The 18,354-nt window shown below is 44.5% G+C and overlaps 1 protein-coding gene across 6 annotated transcripts in view; it reads left to right on the forward strand.

The window, feature by feature from the left end:
• The window catches only part of DOCK3 (dedicator of cytokinesis 3), a 628,721-nt gene that overhangs the window by 421,872 nt on the left and 188,495 nt on the right, over positions 1–18,354 (forward strand). For all 6 annotated transcript variants that reach the window (XM_074958290.1, XM_074958294.1, XM_074958289.1 and 3 more), the window contains exon 10: positions 2,134–2,215. In XM_074958290.1, the coding sequence (XP_074814391.1) occupies positions 2,134–2,215 (82 nt within the window). The remainder of the gene's footprint in view (positions 1–2,133; positions 2,216–18,354) is intronic.

Raw genomic sequence — 18,354 nt, forward strand, 5'->3', positions numbered from 1 at the left:
CAGAAGAGGCAGGAAATGTGCCCAAAATGCTTCATGTTCTGTGGAATAAGTTTTAATATCTGAAAAACATGGTCTTTTACCCTAAACATCTAGCAGGATGACATAGGCCCTGCTCTAAGACTTCTCTTTTTATGGCTTAAGAATTTTATTTCACAGGAACATCAATTTTACAGCATATTCTATATTACAGGGTCACACAATCCTGTTTCAGCCACAGACTGGCTAGTTGATCATTTTTGGTGCCAAAAATTATTGATAATTTACTAGGATATTTTAGTGCAGGGGTGGGAAAACTGTGGCCTGCGAGCTGGATCCGGCCCCTCAGGAATTACCCATCGTGGTGCCGCAGGCCCCGCGCCACTCTCAGAAGCAGCCAGCACCACATCCCTGCGGCCTGGGGGGGCAAGGAAGGGGGGTGCAGAGGGCTCCATGTGTTGCCCTTGCCTCCAAGCACCACCCCCCGCAGCTCCCATTGGCCGGGAATGGGGAACCGCGGCCAATGGGAGCTTCAGGAGAGGTACCTGGAGGTGCGGCAAGGGCAGCGCACGGAGTCCTGTGCCCTCTCCTCCCCCAGGGGCCTCACAGGAACGTGGTGCCGGCCACTTCCCAGAGCAGCATAGTGTGGGGCCAGGGCAGGCATGCAGGGAGCCTGCCCTGGCCCTGGAGCGCACCGCTGCCACCCCGGAGCCGCTTTAGGTAAATGGCGCCGGGCCAGAGCCCGAACCGCTCCTGCACTCCACATCCCCCCTGCACCCCAACCCCCTGCTCTGAGCCTCCTGCTGCACCCCAACCCCCTGCCCTGAGCCCCCTCCCGCAGTCCGCACCCCTCCTGCAACCCCAACCCCCTTCCCTGAGCCCCCTCATACACCCCACACCCCTCCTCTGCCCCAATCCCTTGCCCTGAGCCCCTTCCTGCACACTGCACCCCCTCCCTCACCCCAGCCCCCGCCCCAGCCCTGCATACAATTTCCCCACCCAGTTGTGGCCCTCAGGCCAGAAAGTTTGCCCACCCCTGCTTTAGAGGGATGGTGACTAGGAAACAAAGTGTTTCAGATGCCATCCCAAACCATGGAGCCACCCATATCTTAAGTTTAATAGTGCAAATAAATGTCTCACTTTAAGAACATTAATAATTAAATAATTGCACAAGGTTGGAAAAGTTACCAAGGGTACATATTCTAATGTGCACAGCTGAAGGCTGAGAGTTATTTAAATGTGTATACAAGTGCATAGTCACAAGCCCAGCAAATAATTAAATCTACTGATCTTGGTTTTGTGTATCTATATAAGTAACTTCTCTGTCATGACTTTTGTGTAACTACCATATTGTGTCCCCATTAGTGGGTGAATGATTTGGTTTACAACCCCATTTTGTTGATTTAGACTCCATCCTCGCTTTGCAGTAGGGCTGTTCAATTTATGAATGATAAAAATTTTGGTAAATCAGGTCCTGAGATTCAAGAATTGCTACATTATTTTATTGGATTTGTTTAAAATGAATAAGCTTTCAGACACATTTTCCTCATCGCTGTATCCTTCTTTTGTTTTGATTTCTTACATTTTTGAGTGAATTTCAGTGGTCATGAAAGTGAAAGGCAGACAGAACTAACTTGAACCAAGCATCATGCAGGCATGTGCTATGTAAGTTTCCTTTACACAGCTCTGCAAATGCGCACGGGTTCTTACCTGAAGTACCTTCTGACCCCAAACAGCTCTGTCAATAGACGTCAATCCTGCACTGCAGCATTCCTGCTATTCTAGTCTTGGATCACCGAGCTTTGCCACATGCTTTTTAGTCCTTATCTGCAGCACTTGTTCAAGTCCTGTGCTTTCATGAGACTTCATGCACTTGAAAAATAGCCTTTACCCAAGTCTGTTACTTTAGTATGATAATCTGCCAGTAAGATGTATCAGCACTGCAGCTTTTCATGAAGAGGTACTTCCTGTAAAACAAAGCCTTCTACAATAATTACTCATGGCTTCACAATGTAATTCTACCTGAGTCACTGAATACAATTCCTTATGCTTTGAGAAATTCAAAAATGACAGGGTTTAACACACATTTTGAAATATTTACTCTTTTTTGTTTACGTTTGTTGCAAGTAAGTTTCCTTTGTTTTCTTTGGTTTTTAGTGAGCGGTTTCTGGTGAGATTAAACAAGAACGGAGGCCCCAGGAATCCAGAGAAGATAGAACGGATGTGTGGCCTTTTCACAGTATGTATAAATTACTCATTCTCTTTCCCTATCTAACTGTGAACTGAGACTTCTCTTGAAGATTGTTTGACTGTAGACACAGTCACTCTGGGAACAAATAGAAATTCTTTCTTTCCTGTATACTGAGGAAAATGAAAACTGTATATTTCTGCTCAATTTAATGAAATGTTAACATTAGAAAATTGAAATAATCTTCCAGATTAATTGATTTTTTCAAGTAAAGGAACATCAAATACTTTTCACAGTTTTAATCTTTAAATGCCCATTGCATTTATTATACACTTAGAAAACAGAAGATGGGAAATTATTTCTTTTTTGACTGTTTGTGTGGATCCCACTCTATTTGTGCATGCACCTCATGTTCACAAAATAGGAATATTTGAATAGCAGTGTCTGCAGGGCCACACCTGTACCATGTGTACCCTCCCTCTCCCCCACGCTGGCATAAAGGCCAGAGCCATCCCTCGTTACTCTTTTACCATCCATGGCAGTTAGATGGAGCAAGCAGTGTCCACCCACTACCCTTACTGCAATCTGCTTCAGTTGCAAATTAAGTGACTAGTTAGTGTTAATGCCCTTTAAATTACTGGCCTCCCCCCTTTTTTTTTAATTTTAAAACCCTCCAAAAACCTAAATTTAATTTGTGTCTTAGCACTCTAAGCCACTATCGAGGCCAAAGTGATGGATGGGGGGGAGGGATAGCTCAGTGATTTGAGCATTGGCCTGCTAAACCCAGGGTTGTGAGTTCAATCCTTGAGGGGGCCATTTAAGGATCTGGGGCAAAAATTGGGGATTGGTCCTGCTTTGAGCAGGGGGTTGGACTAGATGACCTCCTGAGGTCCCTTCCAACCCTGATATTCTAAGATTCTATGATTCAGGCTTCAAACAATTGCTGTCCTGGGATGTTCTTATTCCACCCATGGACAGCCACAGCTTATTTTGTCTCAGTGACAGCTGTGCGCCAGACTGCTACTTAGTGTGTCATTCCTTCAGAACAAGAACGAGAAAGTCCAAGGACACTTGTTTGAAGTTATACTTGCTCAAACCATCAATGAGAAGAACTTCAGACCTTGAAGAGTGAAGATCAACTTCTAACATGGATCCTGCCTCTTCTAAGACATTGTCAGACAGTGACCCTGCTAGCTAGCATGCAAAACCCAACATGTTGTCACCAGTCTGTTTCTTCCCATAAGGAGACCCAAATCTTTGCTCTCCCGGGAAGCTTGCTCATTCACCAGAGGCAAGTGATGTCGGTTCAGCTATGGCTAGGTACTGAAGAAGCACAATGCCTGTTACTAGTACTTTTAGGCATGTGTACCAAATGCGATAACACTAATCTCAACATATGCACCAGAACCAACGTCAGCCCCGTTGATGGAAGTCTTAACAGCACCAGCTGATTTAATGTTGGTGGAGGTGACTTCATCCCAGTACCACTGTTGGCACCTATATCTCTATATTTGGCACTAGTGCATATTTCTGACCAGTACCAATGTTTGGGGGACACTTTTTCTCCATTATCCAGCAGAGAACCTTCTCCTCCTCAGATCACACAGGTCAAGATAAGACCTCTCTCTACAAATCAGGGACTCTCGCTTTAGAGCTGGAAGTCATCTGCTTCTGGCATGGTAATGGTCTGGTCAGCCCTGTCAGAACCAGCATTGTCAAAATGACACCTTGGCCCTATGGGGCATACTGGAGACCACCATGCAGGAGCCAATCTCCTTCTTATCATTCAAGGAAATGGAGAGGATCTCAATCCCCTTGACAGACCCCGTCTATAGACAGGGAAGAACAGCAGCTGGCAAAGGAGGATTGGTTGCTCAGGGGCTGATATTATCAAGAGAGAAATGGTTGGCAGTACAAACAAGCTTGTTACTCCAAAATAGGCTTCCAACTAAATTTTGAGAGGTCTGCTTTGACACCAGTACAGTGAATAGATTTCACGGGGACACTCTGTACCTCGGGGGAATGCCCTACACCCCCATGTGCATCCTTATAAAATGATTGTGTGGCATCCAGTGCAAAGTTTGTCATGTCAGGTGTCTTCTGAAGGCTCATGATGCACTGAGCATTGTTGCTATAATGATGTCATAGTAATTGTTGTTACAGTAATGTTATAGTAATGTTATAGGTTGTAATTTCATGTATATAGTTATGATGCTGAAAATGTGTCCTCGTGGCTTAAAACAGGCCCAGGCAAAACTTCTCCAAGAGCAGAGAGGCAGTTCACATCTCATCAGGGCATGTATGGGACAAAGCCAGCCCAGCCTCACAGGAACAAAAGACACTGGCCTAGGGTCTGTTGGACTCTCGAGTTAGTCATCCCCCTTCCTTTGGTCAGTTTGGGACTACAATGAGGTAATGGTCACCTGACCCTGAAGTGGGGGGCAAAGCCAAGAGGGAAGAAAGAACATGATAAAAGGGAGAGATGTTTGCCATGTCTTCCTCTCCCACCTCCATCTACAGACATCACCAAGCGACTGAAGTGCTGATCGAAGGGGAGAGCCTGGTTGAAGGGCAACCAGGCAGCCTGTGGTGAGAAGCATCTAAGTTTGTAAGGATACTGAAAGTGTTAAGATTAGTTTAGAATGAGTTTTGCTTTTATTTCATTTGACCAACTCTAACTTGTTGTGCTTTGACTTATCATCACTTAAAATCTATCTTTGTAGTTAATAAATTTGTTTGTTTATTTTACCTGAAGCAGTGCATTTGGTTTGAAGCATGTGAGAGACTCCCCCTGGGATAACAAGCCTGATGCATATCAATTTCTTTGTTAAATTGACAAACTCATATAAGCTTGCAGTGTCCAGCAGGCATAACTGGACACTGCAAGACGGAGGTTCCTAGGGTTGTGTCTGGGACCGGAGATATTGGCTAGTGTCATTTGGTTGCACAATCCAAGGAGCAGCTTACATGCCAGAGGCTGTGCGTGAAAAACCCAGGAGTGGGGGTTCTCACAGTAGAGCAGGGTAAGGCTGGCTCCCAGAGTTAAGGATTGGAATGACCTAGCAGATCACCAGTCCAGATAACACCAGGGGAACAGAAGAGATTTCACAGGGACATCTCTGAATGCAGTGACAGGCAGGGCTTACTTTTACCTACTGATAGATTTCTCACCCTAAAGTATCTTAGCAGTTCAGTTCAACCTCAAACCTGAGTGAGGAATTGCCTTCAACTATTGGGCCATGTTTTTGTAACCCCAAACACTAGGTTATGTCTTTGATGCCTCCAGGGATGGCTGAGGACACTCTACATACCAAACAAACAGTCTGGACAAGCAAGTGTCTGTAGTCAACCAGGTTCTGCAGTCACTCAACTGGTGGAAGGATCCTTCCAAGGTCTGTACAGGAGTCCCATTTATTCACAATTTCACTACCATCGTGATAACATCAGACACTTTCCTCTTGCGTTGGGGATAGGAACCTCACACAATCCAGGGCAAAGGGTCATCCAGAGCAGTTACTCCACATCAACCTTCTAGAGTTGAGAGAGGTCAGAAATGCTTGCCTTCAATTTCTTCCTCTGATCAGACCAAATCAGTCAAGATCATGACAGACAACGTGGCATGTGTGTTTTATATCAATTGTCAGGGAGAGGATGTTCCCCCTCATTCTGTGCCGAAGCAATAAAACTCTGGAATTGGTGCATACCCAACCAGGAGTCATCTCAGCTTCTTACCTTCTAGATGTGCAAAACACTGTGGCTGATGACCTCAGCAGGCATTTCTCACAAAACATATTATTAACTTGGGTGCTTCCAGAGGTAGACCTCTTTGCAACTGCCGCCAACACGAAGTGCAAGAAATGTTGCTGAAGAGGAGACTAGACCCTCAATCACTATTGAGCCGTGTTTCTGTAACCCAAAACACTAGGTTACATCTTTGATGCCTCCAGGGATGGCTCAGGACACTCTACGTACCAAACAAACAGTCTGGACAAGCAAGTGTCTTTAGTCAACCGGGTTCTGCGGTCACTCAATTTCTTCCTCATCTCATGGATGAGAGGCCTTCCAACATTACTTTGGAAAGCACTGAACAAAATCAAACAAGACAAGGCTAGGGTCATTTTAATTGCAACAATCTGATTGAGGCAAGTCTGGTAACCTTACATCATTCAACTTGCTTCTTGTCCACTGATGAGACTTCCAGCTAGTTGGCATTCTATTGTCACAGCATGCTCATCAGATGCTTCACCCCAATCTGAAAGTTCCTCTACTCCAGGCATGGCTCCTGAATGGTTCTTGGGGACAGAGACCTCCTGTTCAAGATAGGTGCAACATATATTATTAAACAGCAGAAAACATCTACCAGAAATACTTACCTTCAAAAATGGAAGAGATTTTATCACTGGTATACCTGTCAACAAGTTTCTCCTGTTCTCTTCTCTTCCCACCATCCTTGACCAATTAAAGAATTCAGGTCTCACTGCAAGTTTCATCAGGGTTGACTTGGCAGCTATTACAGCCTTTTACTCATCAGTAGAAGGTTTTTTGATCTTTACTCATTCTGCAAACTCAGGATTTCTCAGAGGACTGATGAATCTTTTGCATCAGATTAGAGAACCTACTCCAGTATGGGACTTGAACCTGGTTCTTAATTGCCTTACAATAACACCCTTTTGTGCCATTAGCTACAATATGTTTGTTGCTTTATTTATGCATGAAAACAGCTTTCTTGGTGGCCAGCACTTCTGCCCAGAGGGTAGAACTGGGGGCTTTAATGTCAGACCCTCCTTTTATAGTGTTTCTCAAGGAAAAGGTAATTTGCGACCAGATCCCAAGTTTCTGCCTAAGATGTCTTCTTAATTTAATATTAATCAGACCATTTATCTCCCAGTTACTTTCTCAAAAGCATATCAGACTAGACAAGAAGCTGCCTTCCATATCCTTAATGTGAGAAGGGCATTAGTCTTCTATCTGGACAGACTCAAACTGTTCAGAAGGTCTTCTACACTCTTTGCTTCAGCTGTAGACATATCCAAGGGATCCGCACTCTCCTCTCAAAGATTCTCAAGATGGATCTTGGGGTATATATTATCACATGTTATGATTTGGCTGATATTCAACCTCTTTCTAGAGTAATAACTCATTCTACTGGTCAATCTATGTCTGTGGCATTACTCAAAGACGTTCCAGTTACTGAAATCTGCAGAGATGCAACCTGGACCTCTGTACATACTTTCTCCAACCATTATGCGCTGCTTTGCCTCTAGATTAGATGCTGCAATTGGCAATGCAGTTTTTTCTTCAGTACTGGACTCTGTTCCAAAGCTCCCTCCTTCTTATGGAGGTACTTCTTGGAAATCACTTGAAATGGAGCATCCATAGGGACACTACTCAAAGAAGGAGAGCTTAACTTCTGTAGTAACTTGAGTTATTCAAGATGTTCCACTGCCCACCCTCCTTCCCTTCTCCTTGGAGTTTCCCCTGTGGAACTCTGTGGTAGAGAAGGAACTGAGGGCAGTTTGCCCATGCAGCCCTATATGTTCTTGAGATGGGGAATGAGGATGTGTAGGGCGCATGTGCAGGCCAAATAGGTGCTGCTACCAATAATTTTCAACCAAAGGTGCAGGGACACATGCACTCCTGAAGTGGAGCTACTACAGGGATACACACCTTGAAGAACTCCAGTTAAGGCACAAGGGTAAGTAACCTCTTCTGTTTGGATGTGACTATCTGCTCCTGCAAAAGAACTACGCCCAATCTTTTCTCTGGTGCATCACTCTGGAGGGTCAGTGGCTCTCCTACTTGGTGGTACTTCAGGAGAGGGGCATCTGTTATTAGTTTCAGCATGTCAAATACTTGGAGTTGGTGACCTTCCTAGTCCCACTCCACATCCTGCCTTGTGAGCTGACATATGGGTTCTACTACTGCAGCCAGGTGTGGACAGAGAATGTATCATTCCTCTGAAGTGCCGTACCCCTTCTATATGCACTGGAGCTGATGTGTCTCTGACTGCCTTAATCTTGTTGGGATCTGCTTTCAGTGCCTCTGCTGTGATCAGTTGTCCATTGTATGTCATCTCATGCTGTTTGAGTAACTTTTTTTTTCTGGATTGGTTTTTTTTCTGGTCCCTGCATGGCTGTAGGAAATCTTGTAGTTCTCTGCCATAGTCTCATTCAGCTTCTGTGTCACTTCTCCCTTCACCTACAATGAAGATAACAGCTGCAGTTATTTTCACCACTAGCAGTCCTTCCAGTGGTTTGGTGAGTCTTCTCTGGACCACCTCTGGTAATGAGCTTATGCCCATCAGCATGCACAGCCATTTGTAGCAGCCAAAGTGTTACACCTGACTCTTTATTCAGGCTTATGTGCCAAAACCTGTTCCTCACATCACAGATCATAAATATTCTGGCTTTGAAATGTTCTGGCAAGATGTCATCAATTGTGAGCAGTGGACAATGGCATCTTGTCAATGCCCAGTTCAGTGGCTTTGGGTTTATGCAGATGCATAATTTCCCTGAAAGCGTCATTACCACCACCATGCTGCTTACCCAGGCTGTACGGCTTCTGCAGGTACTATGATACCACTGCCTCTGCAGGTTCTATGATACATCTGCTCTGCAGACTTTTGAGCTCCTTGCGTACTGGATTATGTCATGCCACTGGAAATTTCCTAAGTGGTAGGCACACCGATTCACTGTAGGGTCTACTTACGGTCACAGATTTCCTCTGAGGCACTTGTCTCTTTTGAAAAATCCTCATGTGCTTTCAAAATTGTCTCCATTGTCCATGGGACTCTCTTTTTCTTCTTGCACTGCAGCTATAAAATTCTGGTGAGTGCCCTTTTATCAGATCTGTAGCTTGTATTGCTATATTCCCCAAGAGGGATCTGTGGTTGTTGCCATTCACCACAACAAACATCAATTGTACCATCTGTTGTTTTTTATGTTAGTTACTATGAAATCACATTTTACTATGGGCTGTATTATGCTCTCGTTGTACATTAGGAGGGTGCACTACTTTTTCTAATGGGTGTGTTCGAGTCCAGTTCACACTGAGGAATCATGTTGCAGGAGGCCCTGCTATCCATCTGAAATCCACGGGGGGGAGGTTGATATTGTCGCTAGTAGCTTTTCTGTCCCAACAGTCTGTACCTAATAGTCTTTGGAGTCAAGGAGAAAGGCATGCTGTCACCACAAGAGTCTGATATCCCCTCCCTTTCTTGTACAAGTCTTACTGAATCTTTCTGAGACTTTCTCCTGTTCTTGTACATGCTGCTAAAATGGTTCAACTTGCCACATTCCTTGTAATGCTGTCCTAGTTTGGGGCACTTCTCCTTTTCCTGCATATGCAGTGTCCCACAGTAAATGCATTTCAGTATGCGTATGGAATCCTGGCCACCTGCTCTTCTTTGCTGTTGTCTCACTTCATATACTTTTGGAGCTGTTGTACCGCCTGGGGCTTTCATCCTTTGTCTTTATTTTCACTGCATGCCTCATCTGTCTCATGTGAGATTGCCTTCCTGGAGCTTCCACTCCCACAGGTTTTGATCCCAAGTGCTGCAGATCATCTGTTATTAGGGAGTCTGTCAAGTCCCAAAAATTGCGTGGAACAGCCAGAGTGCATAAGGCAGTAACCATATGGGTTTATCCCTGCCCCTTCGGATTTGTCTCTAGTGAAAAACTTGTGTCATGCCAGAGTTTCATTCTTTTGTGAGCAATAGTTCCCCCAGGCTCCTAGAACTGCTGTGAGGCTTGAGGCAGTGGTGAGCTTTAGAGTGCAGCAGACCTCTCTGCCTTATTCCCAGTAAGGTAAAGTAACAGTTTTACTTGTCTGCTATTGTTGTTATCCTGCGTGGGCATGTCTGTGTACTGCCCAAACTCCTCCTTCCACTTGCCCAATCACTGGGCTAGGTTTGTATCTGCAAAATCCAAGGTTCCATGGTTCACACTGCTAGCTGCTGCACTTCAGAGAACTCACAGCTCCAACACTGCCACCATGTTTCATTCACAATGAATGAAGGTTAAGCTGAACAAGTAAAACTTTATTAAATCCTGTGCACTGTTCTGTCCATGTGGATGAGTTACTTCCAGTCTGACTTCCTTGCTTCCCTGTTTCTATTGGTGTCCTGTCAATATAATCCCTCCAGGAAACATGGACACTCTGACGCCAGTTCCACTGATCATGATAAAGGCAGAATACTGGTTTCAGGGCCTATGGCAGTTGGGCTGCAGAGTTCCACATCCCAAGGAAGGAGGATGAACAGGAGTTCTGCACCCAGTTTTGTACCTGAGAGGCCCAGAGTTTTAAACAGTGACCAAGTTTGGAAGTACATGGGATCCAAAGGTTGGTCCAATTGCAACAGACTAGAGATCATTCACAACATGGAACACAGACGATTATTTAACATAGGATATCCCCCTTTCTAGCTAAACTCCCACAAGACTTGACAGAAAAGTTGAATCCCATCATTGCCACAAGTTAACTAATGGCTAAAACCTCATTGCAGACTGGATGTATCAACACAGCAGCTGATCCGTGGCCACCATGGTAGCTGTGTGCAGAGATACATGGCTGTAAGCCTCTGGCATTCTGAGAGACGTACAGAGTACAACTGTCAGTTTGCCCTTCAAGGGCACAGGTCACACACAGATGACACACTACACTTCCTAAAGGATTCCAGAGCCAGACTTCATTTATTGGTCATCTACATCTCAGCCCCAAATCATAAGTCCTCTATATATCAGGGCAATCCAGTCAGAAGACATCTATTTATACAATAGCCTTCTGAGTAGCTACCCTGGAAGATGTTAAGGTTCTCTCAAAGGACACCATCTTTCCCACTTGCTAGGCAGCCTTCATTTGCTTCCGGACAGCAGGTTTGACATAAGGATCAGGAGCCACACTCAAATCACTCAAGAGCCACCCCAAGCCCTACTTTTGGATGCCATCTTGCTTTCTTCCTTGACACTTGGACTGCAATAACAACAGACAAATGGGTGCTGGAAGTTATGTCTCATAACTATTCCATTGAATTTCAGTCCTTACCCCCTACCCATACCTCCCTTCCCTATCATTCTTCAGGGACTCTTCTCAGGAAAATCAGCTAAAGGAAGAAGTGTCTTTTCCACTTTGCCAAGGAGTCATAGAGGACATGGTACCTCTGGAGTACAGGGGAACAGGTTTCTACTCCTTATATTTATTTCTTTATCCTGAAGCAAAAAGGTGGTCTTCATCCTATCCTAGACCTGAGTAGACTGAATAAATGTATATGCTATCTCAGATTCAGGATGGCAAAGCTTACTTGGATTGTCCTTTTTCTTTCAGGCTTAAGACTTGCTCATATCTCTTGAGCTGCAAGACACACACTTCCATATTGCCATCCATCTGTCCCACAGGAAGTACCTATAGGGCCCAATCATTACCAGTACAAGGCTGCCATGTGCCATTCAATCTCTCCACAACATGAAGAGACTTCCCAAAATGCTAATGACCAATATCAAAACAAATGGTCAACTATAGTAAGAAACTGCCTCAAACTTCTTGGCCTCTTGTTGGTTTGCACATATGTGATACTGCTAGCCAGACTTCACCTACATTCATAAGAAGTCTGATTAAGGTCATCCTCCAAAGATACCAAATGAGCATGCAAGTTGTGGTCTTGGTACGCATTCTATCCACACTGTTGGCCCAAGAACATTTTGGAGGGATTCCTTTCTCTGCTCCTTCTCTTGCAAAGTTGTTTCATGGTATATAAATTCTAGAACTAAAAGTAATCAGTTTAGCTTGCATAGCATTCCAGCCTATTCTACAGAATTCCACTCTGCAGATTATCATAGACAACACATCCACAACATACTTTATAAACAAGCAAGGAGGTGCCCATTTATCACTCTGTCAGGAGTCAGTCAAGTTATGGACATGACTTTCCACAGTATGCATCCGATGAAGTGAGCTGTAGCTCACGAAAGCTTATGCTCAAATAAATTGGTTAGTCTCTAAGGTGCCACAAGTACTCCTTTTCTTGTCTCTCAAGTCTCTCACTCCCCCGGCCCTTGCTAGCAACACTTCTCTGTGCTGGCAGTTCTCTCAGCCCTCCAGAGACACACTCCTTCCTCCCTGGTCTCCCAGCAGAGAACAGGACTCCACTGCCCTGAAGCTCCCTTTTTATAAGGGCCCACTTGGTCCTGATTGGCTGCCTCCTGCGCAGCCTCCCTAGGGTTCTATTAACCCCTTAGAGACCAGTGTGGGCCAGGTGCCCCATCACATCACTATTTAGGTAGTGGCAGTTAGGAATTCTTAATATTAATACCTCCTTCCAGTTGGGGCACTACTTATCGATCACATAGAGGGGATGACAACATCTTGAAGAACCACTGGTATTGTAAAGTTAAATAACCATTCTTTTTAATGAAAATTTGTTTTTTTTCCATTTGGCTAACTTTTTTTTAACCTGTGTTCCTAACGAAGCATTAAATTATCATGGTCTTTTGGTTTACTTCTTTTTGTCTGTCAACCAACATCACTTGAAAATGTCAGCTCTATAGCAGGAATAGTTTACACCTACAGCAGAGGCAATATTGAGAGTGCAGTTCAACAAATCACTTCAGTTCCATGGGACACAAATAAGTAATTGGCTCAGATTGTTCCCTCCTACATTAAAAGCCAGGAGAAGGGGACTTTTTGTCTGGAAATTTCTGTGAGGATTTCCTCATAGATATTCTTGCATTCTCCTGTCAGGGGTGAGGCAGTATTTTCTCCCCTTGCAAAAAAGCCACCCTCAAACCTGGAAGATCTCAGGGCCATCTGCACTGAGGTCCTATGCCCTCTGGCTGTGACCTGCAGCCCCTGGGGCTGTATTAATGTTTTTAGTATTTTCTGTGGAGCTGAAGAGGGTACAGTATGTTTCCCCACTCCTCCCCAATATTTTGACATTTTTCCCTTGAAAAATAGTCCCCTCTATAAATCAATTTGCCATAATAAAGTTATAAATCCCTACTTCTCCAAATAGAGTAATGAACGTGTACAGCTGTAGCTATTACAGTATCTGCTCAGAATATCATCCATATAATACTTTAATTAGGCAAAGGGTTTGTCCCCTTATATGTAAAACCTAAACACAAGTAATGTTAACTTTTCGAGGTCAAATTAGAAAATACAACCAGTCTTGTTGCCACGAAGCTAATGGCATATTGGGCTGCATTAGTAGGAGCACTGCCAGCAGATCGAGGGAAGTGATTATTCCCCTCTATTCGGCACTGGTGAGGCCACATCTGGAGTATTGTGTCCAGTTTTGGGCCCCCCACTACAGAAAAGATGTGGACAAATTGGAGAGAGTCCAGCGGAGGGCAACAAAAATGATCAGGGGGCTGGGGCACATGACTTACAAGGAGAAGCTGAGGGAACTGGGGTTATTTAGTCTGCAGAAGAGAAGAGTAAGGGGGGATTTGATAACAGCCTTCAACTACCTGAAGGGGGGTTCCAAAGAGGATGGAGCGTGGCTGTTCTCAGTGGTGGCAGATGATGGAACAAGGAGCAATGGTCTCAAGTTGCAGTAGGGGAGGTTTAGGTTGGATATTAGGAAACACTATTTCACTAGGTGGGTGGTGAAGCACTGGAATGAGTTTCCTAGGGAGGTGGTGGAATCTCCATCCTTAGAGGTTTTTAAGGCCCGGCTTGACAAAGCCTTGGCTGGGATGATTTAGTTGGTGTTGGTCCTGCTTTGAGCAGGGGGTTGGACTAGATGACCTCCTGAGGTCTCTTCCAATCCTAATCTTCGATGATTCTATGATCACATTGAAAAGTAAAGGGTTTGTTAAGGAACCATGCATGTTCTCAAATGCCCTTTACTGTCTAGGAAGACTGAGAACAGTTATGTGTCCCTGGCCTGTTTATGAGTTTCTTTGCTTGTCAAAGATGTCACCATGCGCTTTCTCAAAGGGAGAATTACAAAGCAAAGAAAGTATTTAAGCAGTGGGTACTTCTAGCAAGTGAAAACATGGGAGCTTGTGCTTTAAATATTCTAACAATAATTATCCATAATTTTGATATTTTAAAATATGGTGAATTAACTTGCTTTTACATTTGTACTCCATTTTCACAAATACTCTGTGTGCATGAGGCACAACTGAACAAAAACAACACACAAACACTTCTTACCAGGGTTGGTCTATAATTTTTAATCCCGGTGTGAGAGAGCGTTAGCAGGATAAGCATCCCCAGAACACTGGGGAATAGAAGAACCTTACTGGCTGAAGGTGAGCTAATGATAGCTGTGAAGATTAAAACTGCACAAAATCCCTTCTTATCATTGAGCTTCATTTTTTCCAAGACACACAAGGCTAAATCTTGCCATATGCTGCACTGGTGCACTAGACAGTAAGGAGAGCCTAGAAAGCTTACCCCTTATCTATGCAGCAGGAGAGAGAGAATACTGGGAAAATTTTATGCAGCCTCAATGCTGGCCAACACTCCACAGCCCCAAAGAGGCATGATCTGCTAGCTAGAGAGCAGAGGCAGCACAGAACCTAGCAAACAGAACTGAAAACGGGAATTTGAGGGGGAATTTGCAAGGCAGAGTTTGGAGGAGGGCATGAGTGGTATTTTTGTGGGGTGTTTTTCCTTCTTGACAGGAGCTTAGGAAGTGAGGCTACAGAGGCAGTTCTGCTACTGAACTGAAAAATGGAAGAGATGTTGAAAATGACTGGAGGTAGAATCTGCAGGATGTATATTATTCTGGAGTGGGTACCTGAAAGGTGCTTTGTTTTTATGAAGTTCCGGCTGAGTGGTTTGATGGAAGAGAAGATCCGTGGTTTGGAGATGCCGCTAGAAACTGTGATTGAGTATTGAAGAATATTTGAGTGAATAATGGAGGGAAGGAGACAGGAGGCTAAAGGGAAACCTAAACACTTGTGGATACATGATGGACCAGAGAACTGTGAGGGTAGACTGCTGAATGAGGGGAGTGGCCAGTAGAAGTCTGTGGCTATGAGAGCAAAGCAGAGGAAAGGACTGGCTACCAAAGGAGAAATAGAGCTGAGGAACAGGTTCGGTGAGTTGGAAAATGAAAGGGAGAGGCAGGCAGTAACAGAAATGGAAGAGCAAGGAAGAAGAGAAGAACTGCTGGTTCCCTATAAGAAGAGGGGAAAAGACAGTGGAGATAGCCAGAGTTTGGAGCCCTAGGAGGATAGGGAATGATGAACAGAAGATGAGAAGACTTGCAGCCATTAAAAACAGAAGGGGGATGGACAGAGGATCACACCAACACCAGGAAGAAGTAGGTCTAAGTGACTATGGACTCCCTATTAAGAAAAAGAGGCTTGTCCCCAGAGCTGATCCAGAGAACAAAAAGTTGTACTGTCTGCCAGGAGCTAAGATACGGGATGTGGACCTAAAGCTGAAGAGAATCCTAATGAAATTAGGAAAGAATCCCCCAATAGTCCTTCACTTGGGAACAAACTATACTGCTAGATTCTCTCAGGAATGCACCAAGGAAGACTACATCTAGCTAGGGAAAACACTTAAAGATATGGAAGTAGAAATTACCATATCTGAGGTGGAAGCTAAACTCAAACACCTTGATGGGACCAAATGGGGGCACCCAAATAATCTCCATCTGAGAATATTAAAGGAACTGGCACATGAAATTTGCAAGCCCAATAGCAAGGCTTTTTAATTAATCAGCAAACTCAGGGATCGTATCCTGTGACTGGAGAATAGCAAATATAGTATCTATATTTAAGAAAGGGGAGAAAAAGTGATCCAGGAAACTGCAGGCCCATTAGTTTGACCTCAATTGTATGTAAGGTTTGATAACCAATTTTGAAAGAGAGAATAGTTAAGGACATAGAGGTAAACGGTGATTGGGATAAAACACAACATGGTTTTCCAAAAGGTAAATCGTATCATACAGCCTTATCTCTTTCTTTGAGGAGATAACTAATTTTCTAGACAAGGCAAACGCATTAGATCTAATCTATCTGGATTTCAGTAAAGCATTTGATACAGTTCCACATGGAAAATTACTAGTTCTATTGGAGAAGATTAGGATTAATATGAGAATCAAAAGATGGGTAAGGAACTGGTTAAAGGGGAGAATACAATGGATCAATCTGAAACATGAACTGTCAGCCTGGAGGGAGATTACTAGTGGAGTTCCTCAGAGATTGGTCATTTTCATTACTGATGTTTGCACAAAAAGTGGAAAGTCATTTGCAGATGACACATAGTTGGAAAGTACTGCCAATACAAAGGAGGAACAGAATATCATACAAGAAGATCTGGACAACTTTGAAAACTGTAGTAATAGAAATGGGATGAAATTTAGTAGTGCAAAGTGCAAGGTTATGAATTTAGGGATTAACAACAAGAATTTTTGGGGACCTACCTGTTGGAAGTGAGAGAGGAGAAGAAATTCTTGGGTGTATTGGTTGATCACAGGATGAGCTGCCAATGTTAGGTGGCCATGAAAAAATGGCTAATGCAGTCCTAGGATGCATCAGGCGAGGTATTTCCAGTAGAGATAGAGAAGTGTTATTACCATGATACAAGGCACTGGTGAGACCTCATCTGGAATACTGTGTGCAATTCTGATGTCCCATGTTTGAGAGATGAATTCAAATTGGAACAGATGCAGAGAAGGGCTACTAGGGTGATCAGAGGAATGGAGAATTTACCTTATGAAAGGAGACTTAAGAAGCTTGACTTGTTTAGCATAACAAAATGAAGGCTGAATGGATATATGATTGCTCTTTACAAATACATCAGAGGGACAAATGCCAGCATAGGTGCCGACTTCTTCTGGCACAAGCGGGTGCTCGACCCCCCCTCTGCCCCCGGCCCAGCCCCGACTCCACCCCTGCCTCACCCCCATTCCAACCCCTTCCCCAAAGTCCCTGCCCCAATTCCGCCCCCTCCTTGCCCCTATTGGACTCCTTCCCCAAATCCCCGCCCCAGCCCCACCTCTTCCCCGCCTCCTCCCCTGAGTGCGCCCTGTTCACCCTCCTCCACACTCCCTCCCGGAGCTTGTTACACTGCGAAAGAGCTGTTTTGCGGTGGCAAGCAGGGGAGGTAGGCAGAGGAGCAGGGACAAGGCGTGTTCAGGGGAGGAGGTGAGGTGAGAGGGAGCGGGGGGCAGGAGGGGAGCTTTGCTGCCGGTGGGTGCAGAGCACCCACTAATTTTTCCCTGTGGGTGCTCCTGCCCCAGAGCACCCACGGACTTGGCACCTATGAATGCCAGGGAGGGAGATGAGTTATTTAAGTTAAAGGCCAGTGTTGGGGGGAAAAAACCCAACTCCAAACAAATGGATATAAATTGGCTATCAATAAATTTAGGCTTGAAATTAGACAAAGATTTCTAACTATCAGAGGCGTGACAGCCTTCCAAGGGGAGTAGCAGGGACAAAAAACCTAACTTGCTTTAAGACTGAGATTGATAAGTTTATGGAGGGGAAGGTATGATTGCCTACAATGGCATATGGCCCAGCCTCCACTGCCTTTAGCAAATATCTTCATTGGCCGGAGATGATACACCAGCTGGGGAGGGCTCTGAGTTTCTACAGAGAATTTTTTCCCAGGTATCTGGCTGGTGGGTCTCACCCATATGCTAAGGGCATAACCAATCACCGTATTTGGAGTCGGGAAGGAATTTTTCTCCAGGTCAGATTGTCAGAGTCCCTGGTGGGGTTTTGCCTTCCTCTCCAGCATGAGGCATGAGTCACGAGTCACTTGTTGATTTAAACGAGAGTAACAATGGATTCTCTGTAATATGAAGTCTTTAAATCAAGATATGGGGACTTCAGTAACTCAGACAGAGGTTTTGGGCCTATTACAGGGGTGGATAGGTGAGGTTTTGTGATCTACAATGTTTGGGAGGTCAAACTAGATGATCGTGATGGTCCCTCTCGGCCTTTAAAGTAATACACATGGCCAGTCCCCAGCATGATATTTACAATAAGCAGCATGCTCTAGCCAAGGAAATACACTATTTCTTTTCAAAGGAGTAAGTAGCAGGATATCCCCATCAGGTTATAGCTCCCCTTCAACCATCCTGCACTGTGCTATCAGTATGAGACTAATGCTGGAAATACAGCTCTGGTTGACATCTTCCCCTTCCCTCTGTCCCCGTCCCTCTTTCCCCCCACTCGGCATGCATGGCCACATATGTAAAGGGCAGAATTTTTCTCTTAGAACTTTGC

This window comes from Natator depressus, chromosome 7 (assembly GCF_965152275.1).
Source record: "Natator depressus isolate rNatDep1 chromosome 7, rNatDep2.hap1, whole genome shotgun sequence".
In the NCBI taxonomy this organism is placed as follows: domain Eukaryota; kingdom Metazoa; phylum Chordata; order Testudines; family Cheloniidae; genus Natator; species Natator depressus.